Here is a 27,848-nt window from a genome sequence, read left to right as displayed (position 1 = left end):
AGCCTCTCCCTGACATAGTGGTAATGCACCTCAATGTGCTTTGTGCGAGCATGAAAAACTGGGTTCCTCGCAACTGCCAATGCGCTCTGACTGTCAGTGTAGATAGTGTTAGGAGTGTCCTGTCCAACACCCAAATCAGCCATAAGGCGTCTGAGCCATACACACTCAATCGCAGCTGTGAAGACTGCCCTGTACTCAACCTCACAACTCGAAGTGGCCACAGTAGGTTGCTTCTTGCTCAACCATGATATACATGAAAGACCAAGCATGAAACAAAAACCACTTGTGGACACTCGCGCGTCAAAACAACCAGCCAAATCTAAGTCCGAAAAAGCATGTAAGTCTGGCGGCTATGATCCCCCCTTGGGATAAAACAAGCCAAGATGTAAAGTGCCACTGAGGTAGCGGAAAATCCTCTTGACAGCCTGCCAATGCTTAGACCCTGGGCTATGCATAAATCTGATGACCTGTGAGACTGCAAACTGAATATCCGGCCTCGTGTTGCATACATAAATGAGGCAGCCAACAGCAGTTTGGTAAAGAGTGAGATCAGCAGGATCGCCAGCATCATGTAGACTCAACTTCAAACCTGTTTCCATGGGAGTGGCAATAGGTTTGCAATCCTCAAGTCCAAACTTACATAGCAATGTCTCTATGTAACTTTTCTGACACAAGGCAATACCACCATCACACTGCTTAAACTGTATACCCAAGTAATGATGCAACAGCCCCAAATCTTTCCTCTTGAAAGTAGCATTCAAATCAGCCTTAAATTCAGCAATATGTCTCTCATTTGGTCCAGTGATCAGCAAATCATCAACATAAAGAACCACAATGAGAAGTACATCACCCTCACGCTTTACATACAATGTGCTTTCTTACGAAATCCTTGTTTGACCAAATGAGTGTCAGCTTTCTCATACCAAGCACGAGGAGATTGCTTCAACCCATACAAAGCCTTGTTACATTTGCACACTTTGTCCTCTTGTTCTTTTATGTGACAAAACCGCGAGGCTGCGTTACATAAACTTCCTCAAATATGTCACCATTCAAGAAAGCAGTAACAATGTCTGATTGATGTACATCCCAACCAAAATGAGCTGCCAATGCACATAGAAAACGCACAGTAGTCATACGACAAGTGGGAGCAAAAGTCTCTTCATAATCCATGCCTTTTTGCTGTGCATAACCCTTTGCAACAAGTTGAGCCTTATGGCGATCAATCTCACCATCCGGCTTGCGTTTCAACTTGTAAACCCACTTCGTACCAATGGCCTTTTTGCCAGGAGGCAAATCACATAAAGTCCATGTGTCATTTTCTACGAGTGCATCATATTTTGATTGCATGGCAGCCATCCAATTTTCTGAATTCTGTGCTTCATCAAAAGACAGAGGCTCCTCAACATCATGTAAGCTAGACATAGCCAAAGCATAACAATCTGATGCATAAGATGCATGGCAAGAGCCTAAACGAGTACGACTAGACAAAGGTGCATCCAATTTACTGTCACGCAAAGTGTGCACCAGCCATTTTGGCATACCTCTAGCCTGCTCATTTTCAACCCTTTCCTCATCAAGTACATCATGTACATCTGCATCGGTAATAGGCTGATCTAAAACATTTTCAAAAACCCCCATAGGCTGTACATTTGCCTCATTGGAACTTACATTCGTATTTCCACCAACTGAAAAGAGGCAACAAAGTGTCATAAATGTCCTGTGAGCTTACATTACTGTCTCTAGTACATGACAGCAAGGGCTGAACAGAATCTTCCACAAACACTACATCTCGAGAAACCAGAATACGTTTTGTTTGCGGATGATACAACATGTAACCTTTGCTTTCAGCACTATAACCAACAAAAATACATTTGACAGCCTTATCATCCAATTTTTTGGGCTGCACTTGTGGCACCAAAGCATATGCCAAACAGCCAAAAACACGCATGTGCTCAATAGAAGGCTTTCTATCATGCCATGCTTCATATGGAGTAATAGACTGCAAAGCTTTCGTAGGACACCTGTTAAGTACATAAGTGTCACACATGATGGCCTCAAGCCAAAAAGAATGCAGCAAAGCTTGAATTTTGACCATACATCCTACCATTTCCGTAAGTGACTTGTTTTTCCTCTCAGCAACACCATTTTGCTGAGGTGTATAAGGCAATGTACATTGGTGTTTATCCCACGACTAGCCAGAAATGCATTAAATTCATGAGACATATACTCCCCCCCTCGATCCGAACAGAGGGTGCCCATAGTAATCATCAATGAAAGTCACGAAGTACAAGTAATTGCCCAAGGACGGAGTTTGCATGGGCCCACAAACATCACTATGCACAAGCTGCAACCTGCATGTGGCCCTAACTGAACCATCCTTTGGAAACTTAGAACGCTGCATTTTACCCAGAATACAGCCTTCACAAACATGTTTGACAGGTGCTTCAAGAGGTGAAGAAGCAACCATATTAGATTTCTGCAAACGCAGCAAACTTGCAAAATTCAGATGACCAAAACGTGCATGCGAAAGTTTTGCATCTGAAATAGCCCTTGAATCTGCCAGAACATTTGCAAAATTTTGTCCACACTTGTCATACAAAGTGAGCTTATACAACCCACGGCACAAAAGGCCAGATGCAACAATTTCATCACCAAAACTGAGATCATGAACTGTACATCTGTCATCCACAAATTTGACTACAGGTCCAAGTTTAGCAAGTGCGGATACAGACAAGAGATTCTTCTTGATCCCAGGTACATAAAGTGCATCAACAAGTGTGAAGGAACTGCCATTAGCAGCAGTGAGCACAATCTTTCCGACTCCCTGAATTGGATAAGAGGCGTTGTTGGCACAAGTTACTCAATTCCCATGTGGGACAGACTCGAGAGAGGTAAACAATTCACGATGTGAGGTAATGTGCTTTGTAGCACCACTGTCAAAATACCACACATGTGAATCTGCAGCAACTGGCAAGCATGCATCATGGACAAGAGGATTGTAAGTGCACTCTGCGCTAAAAGCCCATTCTGCATCAACAGCAGCATTACAGTCTCCTTTCGCAGAAGACTCAACAATGGCTGCATTTGTAGTGGAACCAGCATTTGCAGAGGAACCACCCTCTTTCTTCTTAGCCTCTTTGGCCTTCAACTTAGGACACGACTTGATCAAGTGATCATTGGCTTTACAATAATGGCAACGCATTTTCTTTTTGCCCTTATCACCAGAATTGCCAAACGAAGTGCTGCCAGCAGAAGCATTAGGAACATAATTTTTGCCACTCGCAGCATAACCATAAGAAGTGGCTTCATTACTGTTACCACCCTTTCTTTGAGAAGCAATAAAAGCATGTTCAATTGCACGCTGCCTAGTCCTGTTTTTTCTAGAAAGTGACTCTTGCAACAGCAATGTGCATAATGCATCAAACTTGACAACTTCTGGATTTCCTTGGGTCATAAGTCTCCAAGTACTAGCAAAAGTTTGGTAAGAATTTGGTAAGGCATTAAGAACAGTCTGCACAAGGGAACTGTCTGAAATAACTTCACCTGCAGAAATAAGTTGCTCATTGATATCCTTGACACTAGCAAGGAAAGTGTCCATATCATCTTCCTCATGCATAATCTTCGACTCCAGCTCTTTACGCAGCAAAGCAATTTTAGCCTCATTGCGACTTGCATAAAGACCTGCTAGAATATCCCAAGCCTGTTTTGCAGATTCTGCTGAACGGATGTGAGGAACAATGGTGCGCTTCACAGACAACGCATTCAATGCATGAGCCTGCGCATCCTTAACATCCCAACGAGCTTGTTCTACCGTAGGCAAAACAACTCTAACAGCTGCAATCCTTGCAGCAAGACCTGCAACATCCTCAACATCGCCTACATCCTTAGAACCAGGACGTACATCAATGCCCTGCACAATGTTCCAAACACCCTTTGACACAAGAACATGTTGCATCATATAAGACCACATAGGGTTGTTGTCCCCATCTAACCTGTCCTCAGCAGCAAACATCTTGAACACATCTGTGTTGTTGTTGTCAGCCATGGTAAATGCTGCACCTGATGTGAAAACTGTCCAAAAATAGGAGAAATGGAGCGGGAACAACACGTGCTATATAGCACAAACCGTAGAAGACTATAAGGCACCTGTTATGCAGAAAACGGCACTGACAGAATTTTTGCACAAAATGATGAAATAGCCTGTGCAGTACTGCCTGTAGTGGAAACGGAGGCCGAAATGAGCCCAAATCAAAAATCTGAGTAGACCAAGCTGTACGAGCTTTCCCAAAGTATTTGTCGACCTGCGAACGCTTGCCAAAGCTCACTGAAATCGGAGAAAGTGAGGAGGCGTGTGCTGGAGCAGCTGGCGACTAAGCTCGGGAGGACACGACCTGCTTTGATACCAATTGTTGGAATTAGGGTTGTAGAAAAACACACAGCTTGGAGAAGACGAAGGAAGCTCAAGGCACACGATAGAGAGTGTGTTACTTAGTGTGCAATGGAAAGATAGATAGCCCTAGAGTGATGGGCGTATATACAATGCACGGGGAAAAAAACCTCCTAAAGAGGGAAAAAATGCCCCGACGGTCCTAGTGTGTTCACACAGATCACTACCACATGTATATAGTAACAGCGGGAACCCGATGCTCATCAGACAACTTTTCAGCAAGACTCCCCCCCCCTGCGGCAACTCTAGCGTTTTCACTCACCAGAAGGCCTAGCGTTTTTGCATCAGATCAGCCAGCGTTTTTGCACTTGCAGATTCTCGGCGGCAGTACAACCTCAGATCAGCCCTAGCATTAGCAGATTCCCTCGCAGATAGCAGATCAGCCCTAGCATTAGCAGATTCCACAGTGACAGCAGAATTCAGCCCTAGCATTTTTGGAGCAGCAGGACATTTAGCGTTTTGCAATTCCATTGCGACAGATTCAGCCCTGGAACCAGCGTTTTCAGTTTTCAGCAGTCAGTTACCATAGAAGAAGTCCCAAACCTCACAGATCTCACCTTCCCGCAGCAGATCCTCGCCGCACAGTTTGATCCCGCGAAGTTTGCAGATTCAGCCGGGAAAACGCAGATTTCAGCATCGGCGTTTTCAGCGCGTCGTCGTCGTCGTCGTACCATCGTCATCGACATCGTAGTCGACATAGAGTCGAAATTCAACAGATAAAGATTAGCAGATTTCAGCCATTAGCATTTTCAGATTTCAACCCGTCTCGTCGTCGTTCTCATCGTCGCCGACATCGTCGGCAAGTCCAAGCATTGTAGAGATTTGTGCAATCATAATTAGACCGCTCTCGCCATAGAGAGTGGGGCCTTCGGAGGAGGTTTTGACAACATTCTGGTGTCGTATTCTCTTCTCTCTCTATCTCTCAAGCACCTTCATTCACAGTGTCATTCACTTTGTTTGTGATTATTTGCACTCTCTCATTAAAGGAATGAAAGGCTCTTCCTTCTGTAAGTAAAAGGAACCCTTGAGCACAATTTGGAGCACTCATCTTGAGCAAAGTTCAACATTCACTTCTGCTACACCTTACATTGGTATTAGAGCTTTGGCAGTGTTTTGTATCACTCAAGGAAAGAACCACAAGAACCGTATAATTTTTTTTGCTTGTTGCGGTCGCACGTAACCCAAGTCCTCTTGGGCGTGTCAATTCCTAATCGTGTTTTTGAAGTGACAGGAAACCCAAGAAAGAAGGGCTTGTCCAGCCTTCCCTTGTGCCTCTTTTCAATCATTGAGAGCGGACCGTGCACTTAGCGGCCGGCCAATCGACGTGAGGTGGGAAAAAGTAACCTTGGTGTGAGCGCAAGGCCACCAAGCGGTGCGCCCGCGGGAAAGAGCAGAACTCGGGTGAAGATAAGATCCTTCTCCAACACAGATTACAAGCTAAAGAAGAACCTCAAGAACCTCAAGACCCTCAAGCACCTCAAGAACTCAAGAACCTCAAGAACCCAAGAACCAACACCCACAAGAACCCAAGTTCCTCGTGAACTTAAGAACCCAAGACTTCAAGTGTACGGTCATCACCCGAAGCGGAATGTATACTTCGCATGGAGGTGATGAGCATGGGAGTGGCGAAGAAGAGTTTTCCCCACCAGGAGGTTTTTCTGACCCTCTCCCTTCCCCATCCACGCCAAGGATTGCACTAACTCCTATGGAGGTTTTCAACAAGATGATGATGAACAGGAAATTAAAATGCAAAGTAAGAAATGCAGAAATAGAGCGTGAACACGAAGAAAGAATGGCAGCCATAGAGTATGAGCACAACGAAAGGAAATCCGCCTTGTTCCGATTCTTTTCTCAAGTGCAGGCACAGATGCAAGAGATACGGGAAAAGGAGACTCTCTCACTCTCTTCTTCTCCAAAGCATGACACACAGGATTTGCATGATGATAAGCATGATGAATTACCTAATAATGATGAGCATGATGATTTGAATGACAATGACAAGCATGATGATCAAGATGTGATTTCTCACGAGCATGATGATTTGTATGATCACGATGTGATTGTTCACAAGAATGATGTGTTAGTTGATACTTTGTCTAGTGAAGCTAACCTCATTGTAGACTCGATCAATCACAACGAACCGATCTTGGCTCTCGAGTCGAGTTCCAGAGAACCCCCACAGGCAGATTCGATCAATCAAGAACAACCGATCTTGGCTCTCGAGCCTAGGTCCAAAGAACCCCCACAGGAAGTATTATGTGTTCGAATGATGAGTCAGCACGCATTGTACGAGTGTTTCATTCGTGATCGTTTCCTATATTTTAGTCAGTGTCTTTATTTGATCTCTTTTCTTAGGCATGACATATTGTACGTTGAGCACGATTCACTCATGAATGAGCACGGATGTATGTGGATTTCTCATGAAAAGCTGAAAAGTATGCATTCAAGGAAGTCACATTCCATGTCTCTTTCTTGGCATGACATAGTCGTAGAAATAGCACAAGAAAGATTGAGCATCAAGCATAGGCATTTCCATTGTGTTTTGCCACAATTGATTGATTTAGATCAGAAAGACAAGTTTCAAATCCATTGTTTACGTGTGTTGGATGAATGGTTTGACACTCCATCTCTATATTCATCTACATTGTATGCACAGGTTTTACAGAAGAGTAGTATTTTTCCAGTCACTTTACATGGAATGGGTACGTTCATGTTTTTGTGTTGGAAGTGGTTTCAGGAATTTTCAGCCTCGGAGATTCTAGCAGAAGGTAGACGCATGACTCTAGACGAAGTGGACGCATTGAAGATGACTTTGTGTTGCTTTCGGCGCGGCCCAAAGAAGAAGACTTTGCAGACCTTTATGAAGTTCAAGTATCACACGACCCACATCTCAGAGTGGGCCGACGAAGAGTCCTTTCGAGGATTCCGGATGTTGTTGGCGATCTCCCTCAACGCCATACAGTTCGGTACCAGTACCTCACTTTGAAAAGGAGGGAATGTCACGTGACACATCCAACCCTATGTGTCCGTGGACAAGCTACAGCATGACCAGGGTTCAGTCAGTCAAGTCAATCTAGAATAGGAAGTGATCTGGCACTTTTGTGAGTCTGTTCGCAAACCGCACATGTCCAGGCACTTAGATAGATGTATATCCTCTGGTTGCACACAACATGATCATCAGAATCCATCAGGAGCATTTTTACAGTGCATAGACCTATTTTTCCTATTTTTGACATTTTTCACTTATTATTTTTAAGTGACTTTTGTTGAAACTAGGTAGGGCAATTTTGCTAAGTTTGTATATATAGAAACCTAGCGCTAGCACTTTCTGGCAGAAGAGGCAGCAGGAACCCGGTGTTCATCAGGCAACTTCTCAGCAAGACTCCCCCCCCCCCCCCCCGCGACAACTCTAGCGTCTTCACTCACTAGAAGGCCTAGCGTTTTTGCATCAGATCAGCCAGCATTTTTGCACTTGCAGATTCTCGGTGACAGTACAACCTCAGATCAGCCCTAGCGTTAGCAGATTCCCTCGCAGATAGCAGATCAGCCCTAGCGTTAGCAGATTCCACAGCGACATCAGAATTCAGCCCTAGCGTTTTTGGAGCAGCAGGACGGACATTCAACGTTTTGCAATTCCATCGCGACAGATTCAGCCCTAGAACCAGCGTTTTCAGTTTTCAGCAGTCAGTTACCACAGAAGAAGTCCCGAAGCTCGCAAATCTCACCTTCCCGCAGCAGATCCTCGCCGCACGGTCAGATCCCGCGAAGTTTGCAGATTCAGCCCGGAAAACGCAGATTTCAGCATTGGCGTTTTCAGCACGTCGTCGTCGTACTGTCGTCATCGACATCGTAACCGACATAGAGTCAGAATTCAACAGATAAAGATTAGCAGATTTCAGCCATTAGCATTTTCATATTTCAACCTGTCTCGTCATCGTCCTTATCGTCGTCGACATCGTCGGCAAGTCCAAGCATTGTAGAGATTTGTGCAATCATAATTAGACCGCTCTCGGCATAGAGAGTGGGGCCTTCGGAGGAGGGTTTGACAACATGTTGGTGTCGTATTCTCTTCTCTCTCTATCTCTCAGTCTCAGCACCTTCATTCACAGTGTCATTCACTTTGTTTGTGATCATTTGCACTCTCTCATTAAAGGAACGAAAGGCTCTCCCTTCCGTAAGTAAAAGGAACCCTTGAGCACAATTCGGAGCACTCATCTTGAGCAAAGTTTAACATTCACTTCCGCTGCACCTTACAACTGACCAGAGCGTATACGGCCTTGGAAGGATTGGAGAGGATGTGTTTGCAGGTTCAGTTTCAAGAACCCCGAACAAAGATTTGGCTCTTTGATACCTTGGTAGCTTCAGCTATGCTCTATGCGTTCCAGGCCTTGGGTCAGGATGGGTGGAGAGGTACGGAGAGGCCCTTGGTATCTATGATCTCTCAACCGATTAGAGCCAAGGCCTTAGTGCCACACGAGATCATTAGAGCGGAGTTAGCCATCCCCCTATGGAGATAGAGGTGCTTACCAGACCAGTCTCCTTTATGCACAGCTTATGGGATACTACCAGAGATAGATATGCCAGATTGGCCCTCGAGTCCTCCAGACAATTAGCTTTATAGGGAGACACATCATGCTGGTATGCACATATGTCATCATGGTTCCAGATACATGGCTTGAGCATGGACAGCTTGCCTCCCTTCTAGTACCCCCTCGATGCACCATCGCTATCTCTTACATGGTTAGACTCATTTGCCAGCACCTGACTAAGTTGGACCCCAGGAGGACATGGATAGAGCCGACATAGGAGATGGGCACGAAGATGGCTTTCTATAGAGAGCTTCTTCTCCAACTCATAGGGGATGGGTTTGTGATTCGACCTAGCAACATGGATACACATCTATCTCATGGTTTACGATGTGCCATTTGTTAGATATGGACATCTTCACACCAGCTTGAGATTGAGACTGGTAGATTCAGAGGGATACCAACAGCTAGTAGGATATGCTGCCTATGTTATACAGAGCCAGAGACGGAGATGCATTATATATGCTAGTGCACAGTGTATTACGAGATACGGGGTTGCTGCCATTGTTTCTTCAGAGGAGGCTTCAGACCCTTCTCCAAAGTCATGAGCTATCAGGACCAGAGATATCTTGGACTGCATCTATATGAGTTACACAGACACAGTTTATTGAGGAAATCTAGAGAGAGACAATCCCAGAGATAGATTACTGATTTCTTCACATCAGACACCGGACAGATAGAGGAGCGGGTCCACTGCAAAGCTTATCTCATACTCACACCCGCAGTATTCTCATTGACTGAGCACTGGAGCTAGGGAGATTGAGACGCACATGACTGAGGAGAGGAGCTTCATAGCATTGATAGAGACAACAAGAGAGGATTCGAGCCATATTATCTTGACATCCAGAGTACAGATGAGGATGGATTCATCACCCATTATATCACCCTCTTGTATTGGGCACCCACTGTATCAATCATCACACATACCCCCCACAGTTTCAGCTAGTAGCACTTCTGGATTCATTTTAGTATCTCTTTTTTGTACCCAAACATGGTATTGGATTCATCGGTTTGTAATGGATTGATCTCATAGGTCATTTTGGCCTTTTGATAAGAAAATTAACTTACACAAGTTCATCTAATTTAACCACCCGTAGCGGGTTTTGTCTATCTGACCTGAACAAATGGCAGGTTTGTAACAGGGGGGCCAAAGCTAAGAAAGTGGTATGGAGCTCCTGAACAGGTGTTGAGAGATGGTGGAGATTCTGATTCAGTTGGGAGCACAAGTGAAGGTCACTTTCACTACCACAATGGATAATAAAATGAACCTAGAGGTTATGATGATTTTTGATGCTGTTTTCTGGCACAGTGCAGAATCACAGTTTTTGGATGAGGTTCGGGATGCAGTGCTTGTAACAGATGCTGACAGCATGACTGGTCAGGTTAGATGCTCCGATTCTACGAACACAGGTTTAGCTTATGGTCATTACCCTTAGCAAGCTCAAGCACTCTGTAGATTTGTGGGTTGTAGCTAGTATTGTTGTCCTTGATATTGAGGAGGGTACGAGTTCGGGCTCTTGTTAAGGATGCCAAAGAAATGATTCAAGCGTTTGGTTCATATGTGGAGGTAAATTTCTCATTAAGGCCACCTGTTGTGATGTCTGCATCCAAAGTATCTTTTCTGTGCAGTATTGTGTACTGACAGTGACGTCTTTTAAAGCCAGTGGTAGGTGATGTGGCAGATCCAAAGAGCTTGAAGAAAGCTTTAAGGGGAGTCCGGGCTGTTTTGTGTTCCACAAAGGTACCTGATGGCCTTTTGACAGAAAATGTTCATCTGGATATTTTGCACAAAGGCATTTGACATGTGTGTATCTCTGATTAAGTGTTTCGTTATATGGCTGCTATGTCCTTTTTACAGATACAGAACTGTATTATTGATGCAGCTTACTATTAGTTATCTTGTGCTTTGAAAGGGACATAGTAGAATTTAAGTTTGAGTTCTTCGACTACTTCTTAATCTGGTTCATCATGTGCCCATCACACTCGCCTTGCTTAGCCTGTCCGTCACTCTGTGGTATTAGATTGGAGGGCCTTGGCAGCCTCGTCCCAGCCTTACCATCTCTGCCACCCTTGCCATTCCACCTTTTTTCTGCCTTGGCGCCTTTTCCTTCAGCCTGTACCAGCCCACACACTCATGCACACATATACACCCACACAGTCATTCACACACAATCACAGCTTCATTTCATACACTCACTAACATTCACCCAACCACTCATACACGCATAGTCACACTCACTCACACTCCCATATCAGCTTACATACATGCATGCACTCATCCCCACACACACTGGCAGCCCTTGTGGAGGCGGTATTGGAGACCCATGACCTCATCTTGATGGTGCATGGCAAGATTGAATGGCCAAAGGCTCCAACAGGTGAGTCTCTTTCTTCCAACAAGTTGGAGAAGCTTGCAGAGCTTCGAGGGGCTCGGGATTGGCTTAATGCAAGGATCCGGACTTTTATCTTCCTTAATTGTATGAGGTAGACACTTGGACATGTTCCGAGTATTATAAATGCTCAAGCTAACATGAACCACTTGGAGAAAACTTATGATTTAGGATGACGCCTATGAAGAGAGCTCACGTGGAGGTATAGTTCCTTACTATGGACCCTCGGCAGTTGAAGTCCTTGAAGGATCACATTGAGAAGTTGCAGGAGATGGAGCAGGTAAGTCTTCAAGCAAGGAAGAACTTCCCTTCGGAAGATATGGCTATAATATTTATGACGCATTTGACTCCCGAGTACGGTGCTTTCTGTTCAGCCTTGATTACTTTGAGGAGGATGAGTGATTTGACATGAGAGGAGCTTGTTCTCATGGTGTTGGACAAGGAGGGCGAGTTACGGAGGTCCAGATTCAGAGTGTGCTCAGAGGCCCTGGCTGGATAGTCGTCCAAGAGAGGCAAGCAAAAGCAAAGAGCATAGAAGGATGATACTTTTGCTACTAGTGATAGATCTAAGAAGGAGGTGATGTGTCAGGCTTAGGTGGTGCTTAGCAGAGCCCAGATGACCTATTTAGTCTTTGGAGGTGTGGCAGATGAGTTAAAAGGTTTACATCTTTGCGATACTCAGGCACGGGACATGTGTATGTTGGCTTTTGGCATTGTGAGCCAGACTTTGGAGAAAGGATGGCTTGGCTATTTCTTGGAGGAGGCGTGGTCTCTCCGACTTTTCCTATAACCTATAGCTATTGATGACATGCCCACACGGCATGGTGAACATGCAGAGGAACTATAGCCTGTGTGGCCGCTACAGTTTCGTGGATCTGGAGGACATTGATTGCGGTTTTGGGTACTCACTTGTTGCCATTGGTGGACAGAACTGTCTATCCTGACCCTGGCGGTATTCTGTAGAGAGGTGTATGCGATGCAATGGCGGAATGGACTTGCAGATTCATTTGTCACTCTTGAGGCCCTAAATTCTTGGTCTCGTTGTGTACCTAGGATCTAAGAGGGGGTGCTAAGAATTTGTGGAGGTCATCTCTAGGGTTCCTCGTTTGGTGAGTGGGGGCTTCTTTGTGGCTATGCCCGGCCTTGTGAGGCTTTTCTACATTCTAGGCATATGGAGGGGATTTTCCAAATTTGGTCCTGCCGACCATTGGTGACTGATTTGGTGGGTGTCCTCTTTATATTCTCTTTTTCTATTTATTTTCCAATTTAGGATCATGGCGTTTTTTATGGAGTGGGTCCGGCATTGTTGGTGCTCACCTATATAAGGAGGAGGGGGGCGACCCCTTTTGGCATTGTAGCATTGTTAGAGCGTGGTACTCCCCAAAAAAAACAACAGCCACATTTAAGCGGAGAAACAGAGATACTGTACTATCACCAGGATCATTACGAGTGGGGAAAACGTCCAAGGTACATGATGAACTAATGATGGAGAAGGTCCAGATGATGCTCAAATCAGAGCTAAACTACATGAGAGATGACATCAGGAAGGAAATGCATGCGAGCGCGGAGAGCTACAGGAACTCCATGTATGGAGACATGATGAGAGAACTAAGGGGAGAGACCCGGGTAGATACAAAATGAGGAGATCCAGATCTTGAAAACAGAACTACGAAACCTAATCAAGGCCGAAGTAAATGTAACAGAATGCGTTATGCAAAAGAAACTCAATGAGGCAGTAGCAAGTTTCGAAGCATGGAGAACAAATATGGAAAAGCACATGAGGGAAAAAGATGCAATAATCGAGGAGCTAAAAGGAGAACTTGCGGCTTGCAAATCTGCAACTAAGGAGAAGGGAGACGACCAACCTTCGGTGCTCAAGGAGCTTGAGGACATGAAGGATCAAATGAAAGCTCTACGGGAAGAAGATGAACAGAAATCGAAAACGGCATCCTCATGGGCGGAACGTCTTTTTAAGACACAAGAAAAGGTTGATGAAGCAAAGAAATGGATTGAGGATGCGAAGAAAGGGAAGGCCCAGATGCTCGAGACCACACCTACTTCTACCATTATTAATATGACAATTGAGGAAGAGCATAAAAGAAAGAATCGGGCTCTACATGTGCAGGTAACAGGACTCAAAGACAAAGAGAATGTAGATGAAGAAGTGAAGGAACTGCTACAACGCATGGGCATCACAGAGCCTACTCACACAAGTGCATGGAGAGTGGGCAAGAAAGGAATCGATGAGAAGGGAAACCTAAAGGATAGGGCACTTATTCTCCGCTTCCCGAATATAGAAATAAGGAAAGAATTCCTAAAGAAGAGGCCAACTCTTAAGAAAATCGGTATCTTCCTGGGAGATGATCTTACATTGGCACAAGTGGCACACATGCAAGAGTTGATGCCAGAGATTAGGGCAGCAAGAGAAAAGGGAAAAATCGCCTTTTATAGAGGAGGGAAAGTAGTGGTTCTGGAAAAGCGCTCAGCATGACGGTGCGAGACCTATGGGGCGACGCTACAGATAGCGGCGTGGAATTGTAATGGATCATATAGGCTAGATGTAGGTGCCTTTGAAGACAGCTTTAGGGACAGAGACATAGTTTTCTACTCAGAGACACACCAAATACCGGGACAGCGTATGCCACATGTGAAGGGTTATTTATGGGAAACAGCTAGTCGACCATACAAGAGATCTCTACAGGGTAGCCGGGGTTCAGGAGGAGTAGCAATCTTATTTAAAGAGGAGCTGAAGCCACTACTACAGATTATCAGGAAAGATGAGCAAGCAAGGTATATGTGGATGAGAATGAGTGCCGAGACAGGTAGATTTCTATATATCGCTATATGCTACTTCCCTCCAAGTACCTCAGTCTACTCCTCACCTAAAGGACAGTTCCCTTTCTCCATATTGAATAATGACATATGGGAGTTCTCTAGAGATGGAGACATTGTTCTCTTAGGAGACTTTAATGCCAGAACGGCCAACTCTCAAGCAATATTCTATGATACTTCTGAAGAAATGCTCAGAGAAGTGGATTTATCACGGAGGGGGCTTACTAGAAACTCACAGGATAAAGAACACACTGAATATGGGAGACATCTCATGGAGATGGCAACCATACATGGTTTGGCCATACTTAATGGTCTAGAGAATCCCGTTGTTTGGGGGATTCACATGCTTCCCACATAGGCATGGGGCCAGTACAGTGGACTATGTCATGACTTCACCAAGCTTTATTTCTAGTATCAAGGACTTTAAGGTGGGACCCAAACCGGTTGGGATTGCAGTGGATCATGCTCTCTTGACCTTATCAATCTCCTTTCAATACAATGCCTCTCAAGTAGAAAGGAAGAAGACACACACAAGATATACTTTCACGCCAGAAACTGATTCAGTCTATGTGGAAAAGATCTATAATAGGATGTGGGAAGCCGAGCCAGTATATACTGTAGAGGAGATTACTTCTCAGTTAACAGAGATACTACATGGAGCAGCACAAGAGGCATACCCACATACTCAACCTGCTCAGAAGAGAGGAGCTGGGAACATGCCTCAAAACAGCTGGTATGACGAGGAATGCAGAGAGACGAGAACCCAGGTCCAGAAAGAGCTTACACTTGGGATCATCACATATAAGCAGTCTCGGATTGCTCTTCGGCGTATAGTACGTCGCAAGAAAAGGGCATTTTTAGCCAAACTGGAGAAGGATTTATATAAGCTCTTCTTGAGTCAGGACTCACATGAAGCATGGCGCTTATTTCGAGAGCACTCACCGCTGCCGACGATTACTTCTCCTGAGATCTGGGGTCAATATGTAACATCATTATATATGGTATCTGGACAGCCTCCATCACCAGATCCGCTAGAGCCATGCCCTACTACTAGTACTTTCTTTACTACGGAAATGGTGGAAAAAGCCATTGATAAGATGAAGACAAGAAGAGCATATGATCATGATGGTTTAGTAGCAGAACATCTGATCCATGCCAGGGATCTACTTTCAGAAGTCCTTGCTCGTCTGTTTAATCGGGTCATGTGTGGACTACTTGAATCTTGGAAATTATCTACTATCGTACCTATTTTCAAGTCAGGGGATCCTATGATACCCGGGAACTACCGTACCATTATGGTAGGTCACACTTTGACCCGATTGTACGCATCCATTCTTGAACAAAAATTGAGTAGATGGGCGGAGAATGAGGGCATAAGAGCAACAGGACAAGCTGGATTCAAAAGGGGTTATTCCACTTTAGATCATATTCTTACGCTCAGAGCCATTATTGAGGAAGGAAGAGCAAACGGGAGAAGGATGTATTGTTGCTTTGTGGATTTTCGGAAAGCTTTTGATACAGTACCAAGGGCCAGATTGATGCGCAGGATGCAAGAGTTAGGAGTCCCCAAAGAGATTATATGGGGGATCATGGCTTTATACGGGTCAGTAATGGGGTATGTACGTACTCCAGAAGGGGATTCCGACATTGTTCATTCCACCGTTGGAGTAAAGCAAGGATGCCCACTGTCCCCTACTTTATTTGGTATGTACATAGATGAGGTATCAGATTACATTGATAGAGAGGGTGACAGAGGGGCTCAACTTGCAGGGTCATGGATCCCTTTGTTGTTGTATGCAGATGATATTGTACTGATAGCAGAATCACCAGATGGAATGCAGAGGCAACTAAATGCATTACATAAATTCGCGGAGGACAGTGGACTATCGGTAAACTTGGGTAAAACCAAAGTTATGGTGTTTAACACCACACCGCAGTGGGTTAGGAGATCGGCACCTACACTTACATATGGCCAGGATACAGTAGAGTACACAGATGCATACACATACCTTGGGGTGGTATTTGCAAGACCGAAGTTTACTCTTAAGAAAGCAGCGGATGCTAGATTATCCAGAGCCTCTGTGGCCTTGGGAGGGTTGGAGAGGATGTGTTCACAAGTGCAGTTTCAGGAACCACGAACAAAACTTTGGCTTTTTGATAGTGTGGTGGCTTCGGCTATGCTTTATGGGGTCCAAATTTGAGGACCATCTGTGGATCAGGATAATTGGAAGTCAATGGAGAGACCTCTGGTATCTATGATTTCCTGAATGATTAGAGCCAAGGCCTCCGTACCACACGCGATTACCCGCGCGGAACTAGCGGCCCCTCCGTTAGAAATTGAAGCTCTTACCAGATCAGTGTCCTTTATACATGGTTTGTGGGATACAAATAATTGCCGATATACTAAACTGGCCCTCGAATCCTCTCGACAATTAGCAATGAAAGGGGATTAATGCGCAACTGTCCTCGTGGTTTCAGAGACGTGGGTTAAGTATGGAAAGATTACCCCCCTTCCAATACTCTCTTGAGGCTCCATCACTGGCAATTACACGAACAGAGATTAATAAAATCATCCGACAGGATCTTATACAGTTGGATACTAAGAGGACATGGGTAGACCCTACACAAGAACTAGGCACGAAGATGGCCGAATACAAAGAAAACTTCCTACAACTATCTGAAGATGGATTTGTGATTCGCCCGAGTTACATAGATACCCACCTATCTCATGGTTTGAGATGTGCTATTGGTCAGATTCTCACATCCTCACACCAGTTGGAAATTGAATTTGGCAGATTTAGGGGAATCCCACCTGAGAGCAGAATTTGCAAGTTGTGCGGGATGGAGCCGGAGACAGAATTACACTATATATGCCATTGCACAGTATACTATGAGATACGGGGCCGTTTTCATTGCCTCTTGAAAGAAGGCTTTGGACCTCTAGATAGAATCATGCAATACCAAGATCAAAGATGCTTAGGCTTGTACCTATTGGAACTACATCGGCACAAGGATAATCTAATGAGAAAACAAAGAGCACTACAGCCTCAGAGGCAGATCACAGATTTCTTCGGATCGAGAGAAGCAAGAGTGGATGGAGAAACAAGAGGCCAACAGCCAGCACAAAGGAGTACCAATATTCATACCAAAGGCACCCTAATTGACAGAGCGACTGAGCTTAGGAAATCGAGACGACCACAACCAAGATGCAGAAGCACACTCCATCGGAGGAGACTACAACAAGGATTAGAAGCATTCTAGCCAGACACCTAGAATGCTCCTAAGAAGTCTATTTACTACTTTGTATTTAGTTTTTCACATTTATTTTCACTCTTTCACACTCTTCACACTTAGTACTTTAGTACTAAGGTACCCAGACATTGTAACAGATTCACCATTTTTGTATCAGTTTGGTCTCATAGGTCTTTTGAAGACGTTTAATATAACATTTCATTTCATTTCTCTCTCTCTCTCTCTCTCTCTCTCTCTCTAGCTTTGGTAGTCTTTAATATGGTTTGATGTATGACTTTGTGGATTCAGTTATCATTTTCACTATTTGATATGGATTCATTGAATATGACATCCCTCGACATGAATGAAACCTTCTTAATTGGATCGTATAGCTTGTAAATTTTTCTCACATCACTCAACAAGCATGCATCTCCTCGACTTGTCATCAAGATTCCTCCTCTTAGCAAATGCAAGACTCTTAGATGATGTACCTTCAGCTTTACCTTGTGTAGGGCTTCATATGGCGTGAGTCCCTTCAAAGTCTTCGTAGGAGACCTATTCATCAAGTAGAATACTGTTGATAGCTTCATCCCAGTAGCTATTGCTAAGTCCTTTGTTACACCTGACTGCTACAAGAGTATCCTGTTCTTCCTCTCTGCTACTCCATTTTTTTGAGGAGTATGGCTGCAGTTAATTATCTCTTGATGCCATGTTAAAGGAGGCATTGGCTGAATTCATTGGATAAAAATTCTCCTCCATTGTCTGACATTAGAGCTTTGATTTTTCTACCTGTCATCTTCTCAATCATCATGTAAAAAACTGCTAGAGGCCCTTCAAGGCATCAACGCTTTTTGGTAAATTAGTCAGCGTCAATATTTGCGCCGATATGCGTATCGCAAATATCGACTATGATATCGACGCGCACATGGATGCAAATATCAATGCTCTGGAAGGGCAAAAAAATTTCAAACCACGCTGCGAGCTCATTTTGAGCTATTTGCGGCAAGAAATAGGGTTTCGTCGTCTCAACTGTGTTGCCTCTCAAGGGCAGGTATACCAGCTAAAATCAGTCCAAAATTAGCCTCCTCAGCCGCTCACTGTCTCCAACCAGCTGGCTGAAAATCTGCAAAGGTATTGGGCAGGAACAGTCGCACTTGAGTCCCTTCTGGTCCTCAAAATTCAGCCTAGATCTTGTCCAATTCCTCTCTGCGGTTGTGTACTGGCTGAAAAATGCAGGTACGCAAGGGTTCTTTGCGACAAAATTGCAATAAAAACCAATCAGCTCCATCTTGATGCAAAAATGCTGATCCAAGGGTGCTTTTCGTGATGAAAACACACCCCAAGTCGCCGTCATGCTGGCTGAAAAAAAACGCAGCCTAATCAGCCCTTCAATCTAACAAATATACAGGGCATTTGCTTTAGTTTGCTTGATACTATCAGGTTTTCTCTATTTTTTATAGCTTTAGTTCTTTTTAATCCCAGATTGTTGAATCGGGGTTACCTAACCTTCTGTTCACATGTCTTTGTAGACGCTGATATTCATGTTTTGGGAGTAGTCTTTTAGGGTGTGCTATTGCGACATGATTATATTTTTTCAACTTTTTAAATCCAAGTTTCTTGTTATGTTTGACAAATTCAACATGCAGACATAATTTTCAGCACAATATATTAGTACGAATTTATTGTGAGGTCAAACCATCATAATGGCGAGCTTTATTTTGCTTTGACTTATTAGGCCTAGCAGAATTCTATCAATGCTGGTTTTCAATCATATATGAAGCTATCGCCTTCTCCTTTTTCCAGGTAGGCGCGCTTGCAGATAAAGAAATCACCGAAGGAATAGAACATATTGTGTTTTTATCTCAGGTTCTCTAAAAGCTATGGCGTCTCAATGTCTTGAATTTCTGTTTGAGCTGCAAGATTAATGGACAAAGGGATTATCCTAACATTTGCACAGTTTGCTGCTTATAGCAATGCGGGAGGCTTGGCTGGACTGCTTAACATGAAGGCTAGGCGGCAGGCAGAAGAAGAAGAGGCAGCCATTAGAAATCTTGGTATTCCTTGCACGATAGTAAGATCTGCAACATTACGAGATGAACCAGGTGGGCTGAAGGGCTTCAATTTCAAAGAGGTATGATGTTGTGAAAAGAGAAACGAAGTCATATTGACATCCTTTAGAGGCCAAACTTGACCTATAGGACCAATTAGATACATCCAGATTTGTGTGTGTGCGTGTGTATGAAATGAAATGTAATATTAACGTCTTCAAAAGGCCAAAATGACCTATGAGACCAAAAGTTTACATGTGGTGAATCTAATACAGGTCTGGGTAGAAACTTCAAAGTACAAAGAACTGAAAAGAAAATAGTGGGTAGAGGTGGGGTGAAAGCTGATACAAAGGGTGAGCTGATACAATGGAGCTCTGTGACAGTAGAGGCATCATATACATATACATCAGTATCCAAAAAGCTATAGAGGTTCAATGTCCTCCAAGGTAAGCACTCTGTCGGGACGGCTCCTATGTCGCGCCAGTATGGTATGGATCCTCTGTCGCAATCTGTGTCGATGTCGAGACGGCCCCCTCATTCGTGGGTGACGGGACCGCCCCAACTCTCATCGCCCGATCAAGCAGTATGCCTTTGATGCCTCTGGTGCTGCTCTGCTGTGGGGGTTGCTCGAACTCCTCTGTCTGTGATTAAAAGAAATCTGTAATCTGTCGTTGTCGCTGGATCTCTCTCATTGTTCCCTTCTTCAAGAGGTCCTCTCTGTGTCTGCGAATCTCCAATAAGTAGAATCCGAGGCATCTCTGATCCTAGTATCTCATGACTCTAGAGAGTGGTCCAAAACCCTCTTTGAATAGACAGTGAAAGCGGCCTCGTATCTCATAGTATGGAGGGGGCATCCAGAGAGTACGAAAATTTGGGTAGCCGATCCATACTAAAGCCATGTAACTGAAACAAAGATTCCATCTCTGCATACCAACATGATCTATCTCCCTGCAATGCCAGTTGTCGCGAAGACTCTAGTGCTAATCAAGCATATTTGTCTCTAGGGAGAGCCCAAGTGCTATGTATAAATGAAACTGATCGAGTGAGTGCCTCCACTACCAATGGAGGAGCAGCGGGCTCCGCCCTAACAATGTCATGTGGTACTGAGGCCTTGGCCCTAATCATCCGAGAAATCATAGACACCAAGGGCCTCTCCATACATCTCCATCCATCAGTACTGCCAGCTGTGCTATGATGATCAACTGAGGGGCCCCATATCTCCACTCCCTACAGCATGACCGAAGTGACCAAAGTGTCAAAGAGACAAAGCTTTGTCCGAGGTTCTTGGAACTGAACGTGATAACATATCCTCTCAAGTCTCCCCAATGCTGCATAGGCTCTGGTCAATCTCTTATCTGCTGCACGCCTCAGGGAAAATACTAGACCACTGAAAACCACCCCAATAAGTATATGTATCCGCATACTCCAGAGTCTCTTGACCATATGTAAAAGTGGGGGCGGACCTCCTTACCCACTGTGCCGTAGTGTTAAACACCATTACCTTGGTCTTACCAAGGTTCACAGACAAGCCACTGTCCTGTGCAAATACATGCAATGCATCCAAATGATGTTGCATCCCCGAGAGAGAGAGCTGGCGAAACCTATGCGCGGCTATGGTGAAACCCTAATCCCTCTCTTTATGAAATTGTAAGCACGTCCTACTGCATGCTCTGCACGCCCTTCTTTTGTGCTCAGGTAGGCTGAAAACCTAATGCGTCTACCGTGGCATGCATGCGACCTAGTGTGACCTGCATGCTGGCTTTGTTGTGGTTCCGTGTGCTGCTTTGCTGTGGCCTGCGCGTTGCTCAACTGTGCCCTGTGCGCTGTTCTGTGCAACCTGCAAGCAGCCCCATGCATGCTCTGACCCGCGCGCTGCTCTGTACTCTGTGCAACCAGTGTCAGGTAGGCCCTCGCACATGGCACAGTTGAATATCATTGCTAGAATCCCTGCAAGCAGATCTTTGGCATGTATAAAATGCTCTGCTACTAGGCCATCGTGATCATATGCTCTCCTAGTCTTCATCCTGTCAATGGCTTTCTTTACCATCTCGGCCGTAAAGAAAGCACGTGTGTGGGCATGGCTCTGGCGGATCTGGAAGAGCTGGCTGCCCTAAAACTGTGTAGAGGGATGATGCATACTGACCCCATACCTCCATAGAAGTGATGATTGGTGGGGGGGAGTGCTCATGAAGAGTCGCCCTGCCTGGCCTGAATACTGGCTCAAAAACAACTGATACAAAGCTTGCTCTAGTCGAGCTAGAAATGCCCTCTTCTTCCGTCGTATCAAACGCCGAGAAGCAATCCGTGACTGCCTGTGAGTAATGACTCCTAGAAGTACCTCCCTCTGAAGTCGAGCTCTGGTCTCTCTGCACTCCTCATCATACCAGCTATTCTGGGGCATGCTCCTAGAACGTCGTCGCTGCCCAGGCTCAGTGTGTGGGTATGCCTCTGTTGTTGCATCCTTTAGTGTCTCTGTCAATATACAAGTGAGCTCCCCTAGAGGTCTCCCTGGATCCTGTGTGCATAAGCGTCTACAGATGCCATCTATGTAGACAGAATCAGTCAGCGAAGTAAAAGTGTATCAGGTATGCGGAGATGTTTGTGCCGGTTGAGCTGTGGTGAACTGGAATGAGACGGTAAACGTGAGGAGAGCATGATTTACTGCTAGCCCAATAGGCGTGGGCCGGATTGTAAAGTCCTATATAGAGGATATGAAACTGGGCTGAGACAAAACATAATCCATTGTGCTAGCCCCATGTCTATGAGGAAAACAAGTGAACCCACTCGACGCTGGAAATCTTTGGAGGCCGTTCAAGATGGCAAGTCCATGTGCGGTCCCCAAATCTGTCAGATATTCCCCATATTCAATGTGCTCTTCATCCTGCGAACACTTGGCGAGTCCCATATCACTGACATCCAGTTCTCTCATCATTTCCTTTGAGGTATCGTAGAAAGCTGTCTAAGACTGGCTCGTCCTGGCATTAAAGTCTATTAAAAGAATGACATCTCCATCCCTAGAGAATTCCCATATGTCCTCATCCAATATCATGTAGAGTGACTGCCTCTTGGGTGATGCATAATGAGATGTGCTGGGGGAAAAATAGCATATTGCAATGTAGAGTGGCCTCCCTGTCTCTGCTCTCACTCTGACCCACATATATCTGGCTTGCTATCTCTCTGATTAATACGAATGAGGGGTCGAAGCTCCTCCTCAAATAGGACTACCTCACCTCCTGACCCCCGTCCTCTATGCATTGATCTCATATCCTGCCTACAAGTAGTCTCTCAATGGTATCCCGTCACTCTAGGTAATGTGCCGCTGTAAGGTGCAGCGGAAGTGAATGTTGAACTTTGCTCAAGATGAGTGCTCCGAATTGTGCTCAAGGTTCCTTTTACTTACGGAAGGGAGAGCCGTTCCTTTAGTGAGAGAGTGCAATGGACACAAACAAAGTGGTGAACACTGTGGATGAAGGTGCTGAGACTGAGAGATAGAGAGAGAAGAATACGACACCAGCATGTTGTCAAACCCTCCTCCGAAGACCCCACTCTCTATGGCGAGAGCGGTCTACTATTGATTGCACAAATCTCTGCAATGCTAGGACTTGCCGACGATGTCAACGACGACGAGACGGGCTGAAATCTGCAAATCTTTTATCTGCTGAATTCTGAGTCTATGTCGATGGCGACGATGCGACGACGATGCGCTGAAAACGCAGATGCTGAAATCTGCGTTTTCCGGGCTAAATCTGCAAACTACGCTGGATCTGACCGTGCGGCGAGGAACTGCTGCGGGAAGGTGAGATCTATGAGGTTTGGAACTTCTACCGCGGGTTCTAACTGCTGAAAACGCTGATCTACTTGTTGGTTCTGTCGTCGCGAAGATGTGCAAAAACGTTGGTTGGTCTTGCTGATCCAAAAACGCTAGGCTGAATTCTGTGCTTGCGGTGGAAATTTGCTAACGCTTTATTGAAAGCTTTTGATTTCAGTTTTTGGGGCTCTGCTTTTGGCATCCCTAGTACTTTTAAATATGTGAGCAGGCCTCTCACAACTCAAAGCATCTGGACGCAGAGTCTAAGTGTGAGCGCCTGCCCGCACTCTTGTACTTTGAACTCAGATTAATACAAAAAGAAATACCGAAAGGGGCGCCAGTCTTTGGGACCAATATCTCTAGGCACGGAACTCCGCCGTGCCAGTGTTGAATAAATTGTGAACTGTGAACGGTTTTGAAGTGGCTATTTGGTGCTGTCGCGGTAGATTCTTGACTTGGAGTGTCCAAGTCTGTTACAGTGGTATCAGAGCGACTGATTTCTCTTCTACGGGAAATCCGATCCCAAATATTTTTTTTTCCGCGGCACCTATGGCTTCAGGCAAAGATCAACCAACTCCCTCTGCATCTGGAGATGCGGGAAGGGATCACAATGAAGATTCCAGCAAGGAGTATGGCCCGCCTAGGCCTACTCAGGCGGAGCGTCGAGAGATGGAGCGTCAACGATTGATCGGCGACGCAACAAAGATGATGCTTAATTTTGCCAAGGACCTGAAAATGGCAACTACCTACAGAGATCCGAGATCACTGCTTGGAACAGAAGTCAGCTTCCATTCAGGAGTTGATGAGTCATGCGAAACGGAGTTTTGCCATTTACTCTGGCAGTCTGACCTACCCCACTGATGAGATCATGACACAAAGAGCCGAACAGACTTCGACAAATGAAAGTAGAAACCGAGAAAAGAAGGATGCACGACCCAAGCTTACTCCTCAGAAGCGGGCTCGCTACATCAGGGAAGGGAAGTGCTTTGGATGCAAGGAAACTGGACATATCTCCACGAAGTGCCCTAAAAAGGCACAGAAAGAACAGAATGACAAGGACGGCGAAAGGCCTGAGAGCTCGAGAGCAGCTGAGGAACGTGAAAGAAAAGGCAAGATGAAAATAGGACTGGTTCCAGATTGCGTGGGTACCGATCCCAGCTCGTTGGACGAGAGTACAGAACTTTACCGAGCTTGGGGCAAAGTGAAAGATCAAGAAGCCCTAATCTTCTTTAATGGAGGAGCCAAGGCCAACTTCATTTCACCGGAATTGGCGGCACGGCTCGAGATCACTCCCAATCGGATGATACCACTTGCGGAGGCAGTTCTAGCGGCACCCGGCAGGGACGTAGCCATTACACGTGTCATTGGCAAACTTCGGTTGCATTGTCAGGGGTATTTGGGGCATGAGGACTTTTAAATAATGCCTTTGGAAGGTTGTGATTTTTTTTTTTTTTTTTTTTTTTTCCGAGAAAAAGATCCTTCTATTAGTTAATGAAAGCTGCCCTTAGGGCTACATCCACCTCTGCAAGAGAGGGCTACAACAAGCATGATGGGGAGACACTCCCAATGAAAAAACAGCATATATACAATGGGGCTAAATCAAGAGATGGGAGGAGGGAAAAGCCACACAGGTGGACAGTAGTGCCATCTGAGCACCCCCTGGACCATGGAGTAAAACGGCCCAGGGCGCCAGAGTCGAAGGAAAGCCTCGCGGCGCTCCCGCATGCGGTCGGAGCTGCCCTGTAGTCCCTCAAGCTGTCCTCTGAGAGTATGGATCAGCTCTAGCCAAAAGTCACGAACAGTCTCTGCTGGTGGTACATGGCGAGCCTCAAAGATGCGGAAACAACGGGCCCGCCAGATGAACCAGAGAGCTAGGCCGCTGATGAGCTCCCAACACTCCGCTCTCTCACTGCTCCACTCCTGTGGAGTAAGGTCTGTAGCAGGCTGGAGTGTAGGTCGACCCCCCTGTATCACTATCATCCTGCTGGTGGAAGATAGCTCAAACTGAAGTGCCGGGCCCGTGAGGGTGGACCAAGCCGCCGGCCCCCAAGTGTACTGTCGAGCCGTGGAGAGGGCAGGCATCAGCCGAAGAACTCGTAGCCACACCTGCTGGGCCGAGGGACAGTCCCAAAGACAGTGTCACTGACTCTCCACCAGCTGGTCACAGGCTGTACATGCGGCCGAGAGACCACTATGTACAAGCCAGCTCCCTACTGCTGTGGCTCTGTGTGCAACCAACCACTGGAACAAGGTGACGTGCCTCGGCTGTTTGGAGTCCCACAGCCTCTGCCAAAAAGCTGCCAAGAACTCAACTGTTAGACCCTCCTCCTGCCAATGACGTGCTGCAGCAGGGCGGGCCTCTCTCTTTGCTGCAAGTATATGACGTCCAAGCCGAACAGTGTACTGAAAGAAAGGGACTCCTGGGCGGTCTGCAGAAGAGAATGGGTCCCTCCAAAGCCACTCACCAGGATCCCACTGTACTCGTGCCAATGGACAGCACTCCCAAGCCCATAGCCTCCAGTGTCCTGTCTCAAGAGCTGCTGGGTCAGGGTCTATGACGCAAGTCCTCCCACAGATGCCCACAACTCGGATCCTCTGGAAACAACACTCTGCTACCTGCGGGGCCTCTACTGCAACTCTCTGTAATCGTCCCCCACCCTGAAGCTCGAAGAACAGGGCTGGGACAGTCTCTGAGCAAGCCCTGACTGAAATGAGAACCTCCAGTCGTGTGAAGGCTCCCATCCACGGGGTGCTACTGGCTCGAGAGGCGTGAGCCAATCAGCTGGAACTGACTCTGAGATGTCCTGACACATGCTCTGAACCCCTCTCATGCCCTGTAGCTCGACAACCTGCACCTCCTCTGACAAACCTGTGAACTCTAGCCAGTCATCTAGAGAGCGCGCTGGACCTGCGGCCATGGGACCCCAAGAAACATGAGGCCTACTCCCAACCAAGTGGCCTCTCTGCGTGCTAACCATGGGGTTTCAGACGAGGGGCTGCCGTAGGCGCTCCTCCGTGCACGTCGGCTGTCGCTGCTCTAGGCCACGCCGCAATATCTCCCAAGAACGAAGCAAACTCACAGCGAATCGGTCCTCCAGTCTCCTGCTCAAACCAACTCGGCGCAACTCTGTAAAGATCCATCTGGTCGAAGGTTGCCAAGGGCCTCCTGACTGAGGCACCCTGGCACGAAGCCTCTGCAACAAGAACTCCCTCCAGGGCTCCTCGCCTGGAAGAAGTCCTCTGACGACGAACTTCCCAAGAAGGGCTCTGCTCTGCTGTGCTGGATCAATGATCCCAAGCCCTCCCTGAGAACAAGGAAGTGTGATGACCGACCAAGCCACCTTGGCTCGGGCAATCTGAGTGTCGCGACCTGACCAAAGGAAGTTCCTGATCAGCCTCTCTACCTGGCTGATGCAAGAACTCGAGAAGATCCAGCAAGAAGTGATGTACCACATAGTCGCCAACAACACCTGGTTGGCAACTACTACTCTACCAGCCAGCGAAAGTCGTGCTGAGCTCCAATGTAACAGCTTTCTCCTGATGGACAGGAGAAGAGGAGCAATCTGCTGCTCGGGGGACAAATCCAAACCAACCTGACAACCCAAGTACCGAACTGCAGTCCCTGGAGGAATCCACCTGAAACCCTCTCCTGGCATCCAATCTGGCACAAGAGCACTACCAACTGAGAAAGCCACTGTCTTTCTCCAGTTGATCAGTGCGCCCGATGCACAGCAGAAGGTCTCCAAAGCCTGCCCACATCTGTGTAAATTGGCCTCCTAGCCCTCTAAGTACAAGGCTGAGTCGTCGGCAAACTCAGCGTCCAGAAGCTCATCTCCCCGTATAGGGAGTGCTAAGCCCCTCAAACCAACCTGCTCTGACACCAAAAATCTGCTCATCGCCTCCGCATAGAACAGAAAGAGAAAGGGGGCAAGAGGACAACCCTGTCTGACCGATCGTGTGAGCATGAAGCGCTCACCTCTACCTCCTGCCAAAAGCACCTGACTGTGAGCCTGTCTGTACAAAGCTGACACCCCTCTGATCCAAGCCTCTGAGAAGCCCATCCTGCGTAGCGTGCCCTCTAGAAAGTCCCAGTCAACTCTGTCATATGCCTTCTCAAAATCGAGAAGAAGAATCACAAGGTCCTCCCCACGGAGCCGTGCAAGGGCAGAAGCCTCCCAAAAAGTGAAGATGTTGTCAAGGATACTGCGTTCCTTGACAAAACCTGTCTGAGTCCCATGTATAAGGCTCTCCAAAAGTGGCTGAATCCTCAAACTCAGAACCTTGGCAAGAATTTTGTAGGCTGAGTTGAGAATGGTGATGGGGCGCCACTGTCGAATCTCATCCAAGGAGCCACCCTCCTTTGGAATGAGGTAAATCAGGCCCTCACTCATGCTATCCGGAATCACTCATGTGTGCAGAATGTACTGAAAGGCACTACAAAGATCTGGGCCAAGCAGGTCCCAGTACTCCAAGAAGAAGCTGAAAGTCAGCCCATCCTCACCTGGA

At 46.2% G+C, this 27,848-nt stretch overlaps 1 protein-coding gene across 8 annotated transcripts in view; it reads left to right on the top strand.

Moving 5' to 3' along the window:
- LOC147422000 (NAD(P)-binding Rossmann-fold superfamily protein) overlaps positions 1 to 27,848 on the top strand; it is an 80,674-nt gene that overhangs the window by 31,719 nt on the left and 21,107 nt on the right. For 4 of the 8 annotated variants that reach the window (XR_015186897.1, XR_015186896.1, XR_015186898.1 and 1 more), the window contains exons 2-7: positions 10,176 to 10,265; positions 10,348 to 10,415; positions 10,505 to 10,600; positions 10,694 to 10,774; positions 19,290 to 19,352; positions 19,444 to 19,588. Coding sequence is in view for 4 of the 8 variants with exons in the window: in XM_086503839.1 (XP_086359965.1) it covers positions 10,176 to 10,265; positions 10,348 to 10,415; positions 10,505 to 10,600; positions 10,694 to 10,774; positions 19,290 to 19,352; positions 19,444 to 19,588 (543 nt within the window). In the remaining 4 variants the exon portion in view is untranslated. Of the gene's footprint in view, positions 1 to 10,175; positions 10,266 to 10,347; positions 10,416 to 10,504; positions 10,601 to 10,693; positions 10,775 to 19,289; positions 19,353 to 19,443; positions 19,618 to 27,848 lie in introns of all 8 variants that reach the window. The other 4 variants (XR_015186895.1, XM_086503838.1, XM_086503837.1 and 1 more) reach the window with 1 other exon arrangement.

This window comes from Adiantum capillus-veneris, chromosome 27 (genome assembly GCF_014529385.1).
Source record: "Adiantum capillus-veneris isolate H3 chromosome 27, ASM1452938v2, whole genome shotgun sequence".
Classification (NCBI taxonomy): domain Eukaryota; kingdom Viridiplantae; phylum Streptophyta; class Polypodiopsida; order Polypodiales; family Pteridaceae; genus Adiantum; species Adiantum capillus-veneris.
The sequence above is the reverse complement of the archived record's forward strand: the minus strand, read 5'-3'. Positions and strand labels throughout refer to the sequence as shown.